The sequence below is a fragment of the Notolabrus celidotus genome, chromosome 5, assembly GCF_009762535.1.
Source record: "Notolabrus celidotus isolate fNotCel1 chromosome 5, fNotCel1.pri, whole genome shotgun sequence".
Taxonomy (NCBI): Eukaryota; Metazoa; Chordata; class Actinopteri; order Labriformes; family Labridae; genus Notolabrus; species Notolabrus celidotus.
In genome coordinates this window covers 5,126,192-5,142,164 of record NC_048276.1, presented here as the reverse complement: position 1 = coordinate 5,142,164, position 15,973 = coordinate 5,126,192, and the positions used below count along the sequence as shown (strand labels likewise).

At 43.2% G+C, this 15,973-nt stretch overlaps 1 protein-coding gene across 4 annotated transcripts in view; it reads left to right on the top strand.

The window, feature by feature from the left end:
- The first annotated feature begins 470 nt into the window (after positions 1-470).
- The window catches only part of LOC117812539 (actin-binding LIM protein 3-like), a 78,490-nt gene continuing 62,987 nt past the window's right edge, over positions 471-15,973 (top strand). For 3 of the 4 annotated variants that reach the window (XM_034683386.1, XM_034683385.1, XM_034683384.1), the window contains exons 1-2: positions 471-1,170; positions 7,786-7,950. In XM_034683386.1, the coding sequence (XP_034539277.1) occupies positions 1,152-1,170; positions 7,786-7,950 (184 nt within the window). In that variant the 5' untranslated portion in view covers positions 471-1,151. The remainder of the gene's footprint in view (positions 1,171-7,785; positions 7,951-15,973) is intronic. The other variant, XM_034683387.1, reaches the window with a different exon arrangement.

The window sequence follows — 15,973 nt, the reverse complement described above, 5'->3', positions numbered from 1 at the left end:
GGTTCGGGCATCTGATAAGGATGCCTCCCGGACGCCTCCCTTTAGAGGTGTTCCGGGCACGTCCAACTGGGAGAAGGCCCCGGGGTAGACCCAGAACGCGGTGGAGGGATTATATCTCCCGCCTGGTCTGGGAACGCCTCGGGATTCCCCAGGAGGAGCTGGAAAGTGTCGCCGGGGAGAGGGATGTCTGGGTCAATTTGCTTGGACTGCTACCCCCGCGACCCGACCCCGGATAAGCGGAAAAAAATGGATGGATGGATGGACACACGCATTATTTTTATTTTATTTTATTTTATTTTATTTTATTTATTTTATTATATATATACATACACACATTTTCATTTTATTTTGGATTTTATTTATTCATAATTATTATTTAGTTCCCAATCCACCCTCCATACCAGTCGGTGGCAGTAATTGCACCTAGACGTTGTTTGCTAACCTCCAATAAAAACCCACGAAGAAGAAGAAGTTGTAACTTGTTACTTTGTTTCACATTTTAGTTTTTTTAGTTTCTAGTTTTCCTCCTCGAGACTGTTTGGTCTGTTACATTCATACAGTCTATGGTTACATTAGTCAGGGCCCTCCATGAGTTTATATTCAGACTTTGATATCTGGTAATAAATACTGAGTTAAAGTCTTCAATCATTCCTGCTACCGGTCTGGTGATGATGATTATCGGTGCAGTACCAAAGTCGTCCACTGTGTGGCGCTGTTCCTCCGCATTTGTGTCTCGTCCTGGCCGGTGAGAGACGCTGACAGATCCGAGTGTGTAAACCTCCCAAACTCACCGGGCAGAGTCTCAGTCCTCACTCCTTCAGTCCGGAGCGCACACACATGCTGGAGCAGACCAGGGAGGGATGGACCCAGAACCAGAGGACCGGGAGACTGGGAGAACCAGGTCGGATCTGAAGGCGTGAGGAGGGACAGGCAGGAGAAGGATGGTACCAGTCAGTTCCGATTTAAATCCTCCTGTCTGGACTCTGGGTGGAGGGGTACAGTAGTCTGCCGGCTGGCTGTATAATCCGCTTCCCGGGAGGAGCAGGGAAAGCCCTTTATAGACCGGCACAGAGAGAGGGGGGGAGAGTCTGGATCAGAGAGGAACTGTTGGTCTCATCTGAAGCATTGCTCTGCTGCATGAAGCTCTGATCATGAGTGGACCTACAAATGGTAAGAAATATGTGTGTGTATCTGTGTGTGTGTAGCCTGCATGAGTGTGTATGTGTGCACACGTGTGGGTGTTCATTTTGTGAATGTGCTCCTGCCTGATCAATACCTCAGAGTCCTGAGAGGGTTTAACTTAGAGAAGCATAAACAGCCCTTCACTGAGGTTATTGATCACTGAGCTGCTTATTGACACTACATTTCATCCTCTCATTATCTGTCTGTCAGTGGAGGATAAAACCAGGCTCATATTGTGTATTGATATGTAATAGCTCTCATCATTATCAATATTAATCAAATGTGAAATTGACTTTGTGTTGCAGGAGATGTGTGCACAAATGTCTACTTGTTGCAATAAATTAAGTGAAATATGAAAATCAGAACCTCCTGCAACATATTTCCTAGAGAAGTCAGGAAGCAGAGAACAGGAGAGCACATCTGTGGTCTTTGTTGTGCCATCCACATATTAATATCTGCCTACGTCTAAACATAGACCCACATGCAGCAGCAGCTTTTTAATAAAATGAAACCACTAAATCCCAAAATCCAAAACAAAATGGAACTGCAGAAATGACACAGACACCAAGCAGCTGCCTGCACCTCCCAGGAGCCCCGGTGTTACAGCTCACACTTCAGGGGGTATTTAACCTTATATAAGGGCTCCAGTGGGGCGGTGCTGTGATATATTATAACCATATCAGCACAGCAGAGGGGCCTATAAGGAGCGACTGTAACCCCATATATACTTCACAGACAAGAGGAGCGCCAAATCACAACAAACGTTCTCAGGATCAGATCCAGTCCCATCTTACAGACAGGACTCAGTCTGATCTTAATCCACCATGAGCAGAGCACTTTGCAGCATTTAGCAAGTAACAGCGGCAAGGACAAACTTCCTTTAACAGGCAGAAACCTCCAGCAGGACCAGACTCATGTTAGACACACATCTGCTGAGACCGTGTTGGAGAGAGAGATAGAGGGAGATGAAGAGAGAGAGAGAGAGATGATAGTGGTGAGACGGATAGTAGTAGTTGTAGCAGCAGGCCGTCTATGGCAGAGTATCAGAGGAACCTACGAGACAAGGGAGCTCAGGGACCCCAGAAAGGTCTATGGTTAGTAACTTTAATGGAACAGGGAGAATTAAAGTAAGAGACAGGCAGAGAGAGGAGAGAGACAGGATCCCAGTGTTTCAGTCTAAGCATATAGTAGCATTTCACCAGCTGGTCCAAGCCTGAGCCAGCTCTAAATATAAGCTTTACAAAAAAGGAAAGTTTGAAGCCTACTCTTGAAAGTAGAGAGGGTGTCTGCCTCTCGGACCCTGACTGATCCAGTCCCATCTTACAGACAGGACTCAGTCTGATCTCATCTTAATCCACCATGAGCAGAGCACTTTGCAGCATTTAGCAAGTTACAGTGGCAAGGACAAACTTCCTTTAACAGGCAGAAACCTCCAGCAGGACCAGACTCCTGTCAGACACACATCTGCTGAGAACGTGTTGGAGAGAGGGATAGAGTAGATGCAGCAGAGATCCAGAGGAATCTACGAGACAAGGGAGCTCGGGGACTCCAGAAAGGTCTATGGTTAGTAACTTTAATGGGACAGGGAGAGTTAAAGTAAGTGATTGACAGGATCCCAGTGTGTTAGTTCCCCTGGCAGTTTAAGCCTATAGCAGCATAACTAAGAGCTGGTCCAAGTCTAAGCCAGCCCTAACTGTAAGCTTTATCAAATAGGAAAGTTTGAAGCCTACTCTTAAAAGTATAGAGGGTGTCTGCCTCTAGGACCCTGACTGATCCAGTCCCATCTTACAGACAGGACTCAGTCTGATCTCATCTTAATCCACCATGAGCAGAGCACTTTGCAGCATTTAGCAAGTTACAGTGGCAAGGACAAACTTCCTTTAACAGGCAGAAACCTCCAGCAGGACCAGACTCCTGTTAGACACACATCTGCTGAGAACGTGTTGGAGAGAGGGATAGAGTAGATGCAGCAGAGATCCAGAGGAATCTACGAGACAAGGGAGCTCGGGGACTCCAGAAAGGTCTATGGTTAGTAACTTTAATGGGACAGGGAGAGTTAAAGTAAGTGATTGACAGGATCCCAGTGTGTTAGTTCCCCTGGCAGTTTAAGCCTATAGCAGCATAACTAAGAGCTGGTCCAAGTCTAAGCCAGCCCTAACTGTAAGCTTTATCAAATAGGAAAGTTTGAAGCCTACTCTTAAAAGTATAGAGGGTGTCTGCCTCTAGGACCCTGACTGATCCAGTCCCATCTTACAGACAGGACTCAGTCTGATCTCATCTTAATCCACCATGAGCAGAGCACTTTGCAGCATTTAGCAAGTTACAGTGGCAAGGACAAACTTCCTTTAACAGGCAGAAACCTCCAGCAGGACCAGACTCATGTTAGACACACATCTGCTGAGATTGAGTCTGGGTTGGAAAGAGAAAGAGATGATAGTGATGAGACGGATAGTAGTTATGGTTTTGGTCTTACTATTTATCCCTAAGGTCAAAGGTCAGAGTTAATGTGTGCTGTCAAAGCCTCTTTAGGGAGAATCTTAAGAAAGTAGAGATGAGGTTTGGCTTCTCTCAGAGTCTGTTGCATCGCCTCAATGTCTGTCCAGATTATCTAATGTCAACTTAAATAATAAAGCAGCTTACCTCAGGTAAGGACCCTTGAAAGGCTCACAGGTAGCTTGACAATGAACAGGTGAAGTGGTTTAGATGATTTTCTCTTGTCATGTCGGTTTCTGGATTTTTTTTCTGAGTGAAAGTTAAAACTAAAATTGGATCAGAGAAAAATGACCACTTGACTGATCTGGACCTGGTTCCCAAAACCTGATGGTCAGGGCTCCTCTTGTATCCTCACTTAACTTCAAGGTTCATGGATTAATACATTCAGAGAGAGGCATGAGGGAAATTTGGGTCATGTAATGATCAATCAATCAATCTTTATTTATAAAGCGCCAAATCACAACATACGTTATCTGAAGACTCTTTCCAAACAGAGCAGGTCTAGACTGTACTCTATGTTCTATTATTAACAAAGACCCAACATCAAGACAGGATCAGATCCAGTCCCATCTTACAGACAGGACTCAGTCTGATCTCATCTTAATCCACCATGAGCAGAGCACTCTGCAGCATTTAGCAAGTTACAGTGGCAAGGACAAACTTCCTTTAACAGGCAGAAACCTCCAGCAGGACCAGACTCATGTTAGACACACATCTGCTGAGACCGATGAGGAGTTGCAGGATGGCATAGTTTTATTTTGAAGGGTCAGAAGTTAGAAAAGTAGGAAGCCGCTGTTGTAGACCTCTGACAGCTGGTCAGTTATGTCAGAAAATAAATATGTAATACAAAAACAGAAACACAAGCTGCACGTCTTCACCTTTATCAAGTCATGAAACAGAGCATTCAGTATGAAAACCTACTAAAAATAACTAATGCACACTAAAATAACACATGTAGTCGTTGGGTCTCTCACACACACACTCACACACACACACACACACACACACACACACACACATGCACAAACACACAGGTGGCTCAGATCTTTCTATGTCTGTGGTTTCAGTCCTCATGCTGCCATCTGGCTATAGAACCAATGCCAGCTTCTGTGGTTCACACACACACACACTCTCTCTCTCTCTCTCTTGCTCTAAAAGCATGCATGCACGCACACACACACACACACACACACACACACACACACACACACACACACACACACACACACACACACACACTGATGATACTATTTGTTAGGAAACATTTGTGTTCCAGCTTTCTTTTTTTTTCCTCCTGAAAACATTTATAGAAACACTACTCTCTCCGTCTCTCTCCTGCTGTCATCAGCTTAACCTACCGGCATGATGTGTGTGTGTGTTTGCGTGTGTGTCTGTGTGCTGCAATTGCATAATACTGTATGATGCATCTCAAAACTGTAATTAAATTGAGTTTAGGAGAAAACAATGCAACCGACGCTCTGACAGGCGAGCTCACTCGACTGCTGCTGGAAATCAAAATCAGTATCGATCAAACATGCAGTCACTGAAATGTGTTCGATCCTCTGCTTTGTTGTCTTTGTGCCCTGACATGACAGGAACAGAGCCGTGTGTGTTTGTGTCAGTGTGTGTGTGTGAGTGTGTGTGTGTGTGTGTGTGTGTGTGTGTGTGTGTGTGTGTCAGGAAGCATAAAGAAAGGACTTGTGACTCTAAGAGGGATTTGACCAGTTTTATAATCGAGGATGAAGGTGTAATCCCCAAAAGGGCTCCACTGTTCCCTTTTGTCTCTCTGATTGTGTGTGTGTGTGTGTGTGTGTGTGTGTGTGTGTGTGTGTGTGTGTGTGTGTGTGTGTGTGTAATGTTCAGCATGTCTATTTCAATATTAAAAATTCAAAGCTCTTTTGTCACACACACACACATGTTGCAATTTATAGTACAATGCATCATCAGAGTTCAGTCAGGAGTAAAAGAAAGGGGAATTTAAAGCTGCAGAACACAGAGCACGCACATTTTTATCAATGTGACAAACTTTAAAGTCTCATGGTTATAAATAGAAACATGCATCATGCCTAAACAGTTGAAGAGTTAATCTAAATATGTAATACTCTCCATTCATAACTTCATGTAGGATGCAGCAGTCTGATGTTCCAGTCAGTCATGTCTCTCTGCCTGTCTGTCTGTCTGTCTCTCTGTCTCTCCTTTAAGCCTCTACCTTGTAATGAATGAGTGTAACACAGGATGATCTCCCTGACACAAGAAAAGACTTTCCAGGAGCCTCATTCATTTGCTCTAAACCTTTTTATACGCATCATCTATTTTGGGGATTTGGCGGCACCGATACACGAGAGTTGGCTGCTGTAATATTTCAATCAGGAGAGACGAGTCAGAGAAGTAAAGATGATGTTTATTTTACAAAGTTTGGTGATGTTGAATTTATGAGGTTGCATAAGATGCCAGAAAGTCTGAGTTTCTTTGGCGCTTGAGCTCTGCAGGGAGAGAGGGTGATTGAAGGGTGTCAGCAGCCAAACCTATCCCCCTCGTGGAGCTCAGACTCTGGTGGTGGAGATGATGAAGATGTCTGAGGTTGATGACATGAAGGAGCTGATCTGAAGACTTGGTGGAGGTGATGAGATGGTTAATGAAGTCGTCTAGGGATGATGATGCTAAAGGACTGCAAAGACTGGGCAGTGATGGCGAGATTGCCCATAGACTGTACGATAAATGGACGCAGTATCCGTGACGTCACCCATCTGTTTCTGAAGCGCTGTTTTGAAGCCGATTGTCGGCGGGTGCCATATTGGAAATGCTGAACTCAACCTAAGTGCGTCTGAGCTAGTGTGAGGTAAAAAGGCGGGCCTTTAGCCTCTTTGCTAACAGCTACAGTGTTCCCGCCTGTCAATCAAGTCAGCCACGCCCTTATTTGGGCAAAACTTCTAAGTTTCATATGTTCAAGAATCACAAGTTACAAAAAAAATCACCCTCCATGAAGTGTGTATCGTTAGAGAAATTAGCGACCTAAACCTTTTTTTGAACCAGGCTGTAAAAATGTTTATTTCTGCCGACGCTGATGCGCAAAAACTGCAGTTCCTCATGTGTCCACTTGAGGCTGACTCTTAAGTCAAGGTCGAGGAAACTGCAAAATGTAACATGTTTACAGCCTGGTACAAAACTCCACATGTGGTCTCTGTACCTGATCTCTTTATTTGTGAAAACTTTATGGAGGTTCAATGTTTTTAGAACTAATCTGTTTGGATTATATTAAGGCGTAAGGCAATGCTGATCTGGCAAAGACGTGGAGTCAAGACTCTTTAGCCTTCGCTAACAGCTACAGGGTACTCGCCCATGAGTGAAGTCAGCTATGCCCTTATTTGGGCAACACTCATACGTCTATTATCTTAAAAAAATGATATGTTATAAAAAAAGTTCACCTCCTACATAGAGAAATAAGCTATTCAGACTTAAACTGTTTTTTGAACCAGGCTGTAAACATGTATATTTCTGCTGTAAAGATCGTCTTCTTTGAATTGGTGTGTATGTGGTTTCCGATTTTTCTGCAGCCAGCCTCTAGTGGACGCTCGATGAACTGCAGTTTTTAAACACTGGGCCTCATGTTTTAAGACCGGATGTAGCTGCATTAAATGAATGAATGAATGCCTGAAGGAGAGAGGGGCTAACAATGAGGGTGTGTTGCAGTGTGATTGGACAGATTTGACCAGGTGATTAGAACAGCTGATGACAGGGTAAAGTCTTCCTGGCTGAACTTTCGCTAGAGCTTCATCTGTGACGATGAAGACAGTTTAAAAAGATTGTTATTTATATGATAAACTTGTGGTTATGATTTTCTATTCTTCATGTATGTAACATACCTGGGCGTTTTTAAATACATTATTCAGAGAAGCGTTTGTTCAGCTGTCACACGTCCCTGTAACAAGATGACAAATAAAAAGCATCACATCCCTTCTCTCATCATGGCGGTGGTTCCCTGTGTTTGTCACACTTTGATCAGATATTTGAATGCACTTAAAAGACACAAAACAAAGGCCTCAAAATGACAATAGCATGTGTTTGATCCTCTCTCTCCTCTCTCTCTCTTCTCTCTCTTCCTCTTCTCAGTTCAGTACCATTCGGGTCTCTATGGAGAAAACAACAACAGCAGCTCTCCTCTCTCCAGCCGGGGAAATTCGCCCATCGTGTGTGAGCGCTGCGGGGAGGTTTGTCGCGGGGAGGTGGTGCGTGTCAAGAAAACGCACTTCCATGTTCATTGCTTCACCTGCCAAGGTACGAAACAACCCTCTGCTCATCTACACATGCTGGAAACCTCACATGTATCCAGTGCACATTAACACCTCCTCACATGGACTCACACTCAGCGCCTCATGTGTGGATTTCACCCGCATCAATTAGCACAATTAAATATTAAATGATTGGCAGTACTCAGACTAAAAGGAACCAGCACAATAAAATCAATGACAGTCTCTGTCTCGGAGGGTATAAATAGAAACTGAACTTTACCAGGAGAAAAGTCAAACTGTGTTATAGAAGAGAAACAGTAATTGGACATCAGTGTCACCTGAAACACACGAGATACCTGAACATCGATCAGAAGGTGGAGACATCTTTGATCCTTCAGAGGGATTGGGATTTTGTAAAATCAATCTTTATTTATAAAGCACCAAATCCTAACAAACGTTACCCTCAGACTCTTTCCAAACAGAGCAGGTCTAGACCGTACTCTATGTTCTATTATTAACAAAGACCCAACATCAAGACCGGATCAGATCCAGTCCCCTCTTACAGACAGGACTCAGTCTGATCTCATCTTAATCCACCATGAGCAGAGCACTTTGCAGCATTTAGCAAGTTACAGTGGCAAGGACAAACTTCCTTTAACAGGCAGAAACCTCCAGCAGGACCAGACTCATGTTAGACACACATCTGCTGAGACCGTGTTGGAGAGAGGGATAGAGGGAGATGAAAAGAGAGAGAGATGATAGTGGGAGATGGATAGTAGTAGTTGTAGCAGCTGAAGTCTGGCACGTCCACAGCAGCAGGAATCCACGAGACAAGGGAGCTCAGGGACTCCAGAAAGGTCTATGATTAGTAACTTTAATGGGACAGGCAGAGAGAAGAGAGAAACAGGATCCCAGTGGGTCAGTCTAAGCCTATAGCAGCATAACTAAGAGCTGGTCCAAGCCTGATCCAGCTCTAACTATAAGCTTTATCAAAAAAGGAAAGTTTGAAGCCTACTCTTAAAAGTAGAGAGGGTGTCTGCCTCCTGGACCCTGACTGGTACATGATTCCAAAGGAGAGGTGCCTGGTAACTGAAGGCTCTACCTCCCATACTGCTTTAAGAGACTTCAGGTACGGTAAACAGGCCTGCATGTTGGGAGCGTAGTGTTCTAGAGGGGTAATAGGGCACTATGAGCTCTTTAAGATATGAAGGTGTCCGACCTTTAAGAGCTTTGTAGGTCAGAAGAAGGATTTTAAAGTCTAGTCTAGATTTTATGGGGAGGCAGTGTAGAGAGATCTGCTCTCTCGTCCTAGTTGTAGTCAGGACCGGAGCCGTCTCTCTCTCTGTGTGTGAACATGCTCTGTGTCAGTATTTGTGCGTCTTTGCATATCTGAGCTCCACCGGTGAGCAGGTGGGACAGAGCTCACAAATAGAGGTCTGGAGTCAGCAGCTAGCTTAGCAGTGCAGTCAGCAGGTTTTTCACTGTGTAGTCAGACCCCAACCAGCTAACCTCCTTACACAGGCTGAGACCCACATGCTCCCTGAGCACACTGCAGGACAACATGGTCTCTCTGTTGGATCTGCAAGGAGCCTCTCAGACAGGAAGAAACAAAGAGGAAGTGTGATTTTGTTATTACAGATTACACTTACTGACCTTCTGATAATTATTAAATCTTCAGCTTTCAGGATAAAAGCTCATTACTTTTTCCTCCTCAGTCCTCCCTTTACTGTCCCTCTCTTGTCTCACACTCTTTGTCTGTCGCTTTGAATGACAGAGAGGGTCACAATGCATCTTTGTTTGGTAACAGTGTAATCTCCTGTTAGAGAGGCTATTTGAGATTTGAGAACAGGAGAGGAGATTTGGGATAACTGAGGAGTGGAACCAGATGAGTGGTACTGTTTGTTATACAACCTTAGATTTGATTGGACAAGGAGCAGATCTTGAGCCCTGACGCAGAGAACAGCGACACTGGGGATGAGACTCTTTCTCAGGTGTTTGAAGACTGTTTGTTAAAATGCAGAAAACTGAGGCTAGTTTTGAAACTGCCCTCTACATACTACCTACGAATGCAGTATGCAGTATGTACTGAATGCAGCATTTGAAGGTAGTGAGTAGTATGACTCTTGCATTGGATCTGTTATGCAGTATGCTGGGCCAGGCTTTGCTATATTTGCCGGATGCACAACGGGACAGGAAGTCAGGCACCAAAACAAAATGAAAACATCCGGTTAATTTTGTTTTTGTTTGGTGTTATCACTAGATCATATTTCACTTAAGAACAACAGCAAACCGTCATGATGAGCGGAGCCAGGCCTGGAGTCAACAGGTCAGAGGTTTTCAGAGGACCAGAAAGACAACATGGATGAGGAGAGGAGGAGGAGAATCCATGATTCACTAATTACTGCAGAAAAACCTAGGTCTTGTGACTCCAGCTGTCCGGTGGTCCTGCTCCGTGCTGCGTTCTGAAAACAGCTGGTGGGTGTTGATGGATGAGAGAGCCGGACATTGATCTGGTGGAAGTCCAATGTTAATCTCCTCTTCATATTCTTCCTCTACAGCACCACATAGATTGATTTTTCAACCCATCTTTAGCTTCAAATAACTAACTTTATCTAAACCTCTTCTTTGACGTCAGCATTAGAGTGTATATTTATGACCCAAAACAAGTTTGAGAAAAATATATTTCACTTGTATCTTGATTTTAAACTTTAACCCATGTTCCATCTGTTAATATGGAAGAGGCGGGCTTTATCACCTTTACTGCAGCCAGTTGGTAGGAGGAGCTTTAAATCTTCTGGCTAGCTGTCATGACGTTTATCCCTCTAGAGCAGGGGTTCCTAAACTTTCAGTCTGTGAACCCAAAATATAGATTCCAAAGACTCACGACCCCCACTGTCCCTCAAAGTGATTTAATGTGGCTTTATTTAGCTGGTCTGCAGAAAATTAGCCTACCTGCATGAGCATGTGTCTGTGTTTCCTGTGCCTTTATGAATTAACCTACTGCTACTGATGCTTTTGATAATTAACTATTCACTAACTCTAAACTTAGGAGTCATCTGGCAAAAAGAAAGGCAGAAAACTCATTACACTTTCTATTTTCAAGGCTTTATTTCACACTTAGCTGCTATTTTTGTCTATAGTTTTAACTATAATGGGTAAAATTGACTATTTTTTGATATAATTTTTAAAGAAAAAATTCTGGAATACATCTCATGACCCACCATTTGTGTCTTGCGACCCCCCCAGGGGGTCCCGACCCACACTTTGGGAACCCCTGCTCTAGAGAGTCTGTGTTTAAACCAGTTGTTGCTTGAAGAAGTGTTTAAATTATTTTATTCTATCTTATTTGATCATATATTTGTACTGTTGACATATTTTAGTATTGTATTGTATGCTATGTTTGTCATTTGTGCTGTTTTTGATCTGTACAGCACTTTGGTCAATCCCGGTTGTTTTAAACGTGCTCTATAATTTAAGTTTGAGTTGAGTTGAGTTTTCTAAAGTAATATTGAACACTTATGAGGGTGTGCAGTTATAGTGAATATTGGCACAGCTGAGATTACTATGCAGCAAAGTGCTGGAGATGATCACAGCCTTGCTTTAAACATGTAAATCAGAGGTAGATATTTAAAGCACATCAGTTCGGTGTAAATTTTGAGATGTTTGTAATTCATCTTAATCGTAGTAAAGCTTCAAAACCAGCCGGGTACATTCACTCTGTTGTTTTCTTTCAGAGCAATAAGGAGTAAGAGCAGGAAGCGTATCACAAGTGTGTTTAAACGGGATAATCCCTCATAAAAAAAAATGCAACTCTGCAAATATTATCTTTCTGCTCTCATAAAATCTCCCATAAAATATGGAGCACCCTTATGAATTTGGCCCCATTTAGAAGCAAATGATGCCAGTTTTGGAGTGTTGGCCCCGTGTCCTGCTGGGTATGCAGATCCTCCGCCATAACTCATCAAAGTGACCAGAAGCTTCATTTCCTCTCCTCGCATCCTCGCAGTCCGTCCATGTTGTGTTTTATATTTGTAGCACTGACCCCTCAGTTTAACTGTAGACTAGTGAAGGATCCCCCCTCCTCCTCCTCCTCTCTTTGTCCTGATCACACTCATCCAAATGCAGAGGAGCTACAGCAAAGGGATCCATCCATCCCATGTTGATGAATAGATGAGGGAAGACAGTGACAGGACGGCAGACACACGCTGGATGGACAGATCGATAGCCTCGTTGATACCTCCCCTGGGTCCTCCCCCCCTCGTCTGCCTCTTCATCCTCATCCTTTCACTTTCCCCTTCTTCCCTTTCTCCTCACATATGAAGCGCTCTCTTCCCTCCTCCTCTAATCTCTCCCTCGACTCCTGTCTTGCCTTTCATCTCTTCTCAACACGTCTCGTCTGAGCCTCATGTCCAAAATAATCCCCCCTCTTGGCTTTTTGCACCAGACTATTGAACCATGTGCATCATCTCTGACCTTTCAGAGTCTAAAACTCAAATACTGCAAACAGTCTGACTATGAACTGAACAATTTAACATTTGCAAAGACAGTTTTAGAGGAAAGACTGTGTGTCTTACTTAAAGAAACAAACAACAGGTGCACACTCATTCATTTTAAGGATTTACAGCAGCAGGGTCTCCCCTTCACCTCCTTAGAGGAATATGAAACAGACTCATATGATTCTTTGCACAGAGAACAGCTTACTGCAAAGCCATGACCCACTTTTGTTTGAAACAAGTTGATGTTTCAGTGCAAGGCACACCGGGAGCAGGACCCGGTGCAGTTTATCAGTATTAGTGTACTCTCAGCCGTACACACAGTCATGGATGGCCGGCCTCTTTCTTCAGCAGAGACTTCAAGGACGAGCTTTAACAGCTGTATCAGCTCTGTTGTGTACAGTCCTGCGTGTGTGTGTGTACATTTGCATAGTGGGTCAGTGTGCTGGTGTTTTTGTGCTCCTCACTGATGCCCCCTTTGTGTGTCCGGGAGCCAAATTAGAAAGATGACACAGTCAACATGAGCATCAGGCCTCCAGGAGCCGTCCTTTCTTCAATCCATCTTCATTTGCATCCCTCCCGTTCTGAATCTTTTCCTCCTCTCAGTCCCTCGACCCTTCGCTCGCGCCGCCGGCAGTAAACAAAGAAATCATTATCTGTTTTCTTTCTGCCAGTTGTGTGTGTTCTGTGTTGTTTGTTTGTGTGTGTGTGTGTGTGTGTGTCCAGACCTGCAGCACTTCAATCTAATAGGCTACAAATCACTGCTAACAGATGCAGAAGAAAAGTGTTTGAATACTTCAGCGGCTTCATCGAACTGCAGCTGAACCTCCCCCCCCCCATCTGACGGGAAGAGACGTGTAGGAGGCTGCTGGAGAGTGAGACCCCCCCCGAGTAGATATTAGGATAAAAGGAAAAATGAAGAGAGTTATATATTCATCGTTTTGCTTTTATTTTATTTATTTGTGACCTGGAATTTATGTCTCTGTGCTCTCCTCAACAGCCTTCATTTACTCTCCCTTCTCCAACGCCAAGCCAGTAAAAATGACAGAAAGTGAGTCCTTCAAACCTGGATGTATTTTATGAACACTGAAGACAACCTTCACGATATTCAGTTTTTACATCATGGATAAGCAGCTCTGATGTGCACACATTCAACCACAAAACACCAAAGTACATTCCTAAGCATGAAGGCCATCAGCTACAGAGTTTAGAGATGTCTATACAGTTAAGTGCTGCCCTTGAGTCAAACGAGGCAGTTTAAATCCCACAGAGGAAGCACTTTCTCCACAGTGGTCCAAACTAGAAAAGCAATGATTCTTTCACACAGTAGCAGTAACTTAACTCTAACTTGTCTTTATCCCTCTGCAACAAAGTGAACTATAGAGCTGCTGAGACATTTTATGACTTAGCAGTTTGCTTAAAGGTGACATATCACGCTTTTTTCATCAATATATATTGGTCTAAGAGGTCCCCAAAACATGTCTTTAAAGTTTATGCTCAAAAAAACACTTTGAAATCAGATTTTGGTCTGCCTGAAAAGCCCTCTTCTTCAGTCCTCCTCAGAACACTCTGTTTTCTCTCTGACCACGCCCCCTCAGGAAGTGGGTGTGGCCTCGGCTCTCCAGCACGTTGATCTAATGTTTACATGTTGGCTGAATATACACGGCTGCTCACAGACCCGCGTTACTTCAACCCTCTGAATCTGATCCAGAATCTGATCCTGACGGAGAGGCGCCTGTAGCAGGACCTTTCTGAAGGATTGGTCACAGATTTAGTGTTTCTTGTTGTTTTATTTATCAGTATGTCGACGTGTGTCTTGGTACACAGCTACGAACATGTAGCTATGTGGCTATGCTAACTAGCGCTAGCACTTATCCATGACAAATAAAAATCATCCACTAGATCTTCAAATCTGCAGACGTGGGGTGTAAAACCGACCTCTGCCAGAAAGGCAGCGGGACCTTTTCTGAACCATTGGTCACAGATTTAGTGTTTCCTGTTGTTTTATTTGTCAGTATGTCGACGTGTGTCTTGGTACATAGCTACAGCTACAGCTACAGCTATGAACATATAGCTATGTGGCTATGCTAATTAGTGCTAGCACTTATCCATGACAAATAAAAATCATCTACTAGATCTTCAAATCTGCAGACGTGGGGAGTAAAACCGACCTTTGTGTTTATTAAGACAGCCTACAACTAGCATGCCTCCCTCCTAAGCTCCTTGTTAGCACACGTGTGCAGGTAAGGAAAAATGGAGGAGGGGTTGAGTTGTATTTTATACAGTCTATGGGCTGAACAAGCTCCGAGCTCTGACTCCGTGACAGACCGGATATTGTTGTTACGTAACAAAAACACGGAAGTCTGAAACGGCTCGTTTCACACACATTTACAGAAAGGTGGAGAAATCAGAACAGGGGCAGAACGGATTTTTTTCATTCTCGGGGGGTTTGTAGAAATGCCAGGGAAACATATTTCAGGTAGAGAACCATTAAAAAGTCCATTTTGCATGATATGTCACCTTTAAGATCCCACCCGCCCCATAACATTGATCACTTCACACACATCTCACATCCATACCGACATTAACACGGGGTAAACAGACAAAACAATTACAAAAAAGCAATATCATTTAAATACATTAGGGAGAGCAAGATCACACAGCAAGTTGATTATTACTTGAAAAGAGACTATAGTATAATGTGGATGTCACTCCAATCTTCAGAGGCAGAGGTAGAGTGGAAAGACATACAGTACAAGTGACACAGATTAATTATGTTTTTGTTTTTTATGTTTTTCAATAAATGTTAAAGTTAAAAAGATCAGATAAATAAAAGAAATTATTACATAATTAAATAAATAAGATAAATAAATGTTGTTAAAATAATGAAGTCCAGGGCTAAAAATAAATGACTCCAAGTCAAAAGGCAGATTAAAAAGGTCAGTCTTTATTTTACTTTTAAAAACACCCAGAGAGCTCGCCGTTTGAATATTCAGAGGAAGAGAGTTCCACAGTTGTGGTGCATAAAAACAGAAAGCTCTCTCTCTTTGTGTGAGACACATGAGGAACATTTAAAAAAGAAGCTTTTGATATAAATAACATATATCTCCTTGTTTTAGAGTCTTTACACTGGCTCCCTGTAAGTTTTAGAATTGATTTTAAGATTTTACTTATTACTTTTCAAGTTCTCCAAGGACTTTCTTCCAGCTACATAGCAGACATGTTAAAGGTGACATATCATGCAAAATGGACTTTTTAATGGTTCTCTACCTGAAATATGTGTCCCTGTCTACAAACCCCCCGAGAATGAAAAAAATCCATTCTGCCCCTGTTCTTATTTCTCCACCTTTCTGTAAATGTGTGTGAAACGAGCCGTTTCAGACTTCCGTGTTTTTGTTACGTAACAACAATATCCGGTCTGTCACGGAGTCAGAGCTCGGAGCTTGTTCAGCCCATAGACTGTATTAAAAATAATACTGAATCCCTCCTCCGTTTTTCATTACCTGCACAAATGTGTGCTAACAAGGAGCTTAGGAGGGAGGCATGCTAGTTGTAGGCTGTCTTAATAAACACAAA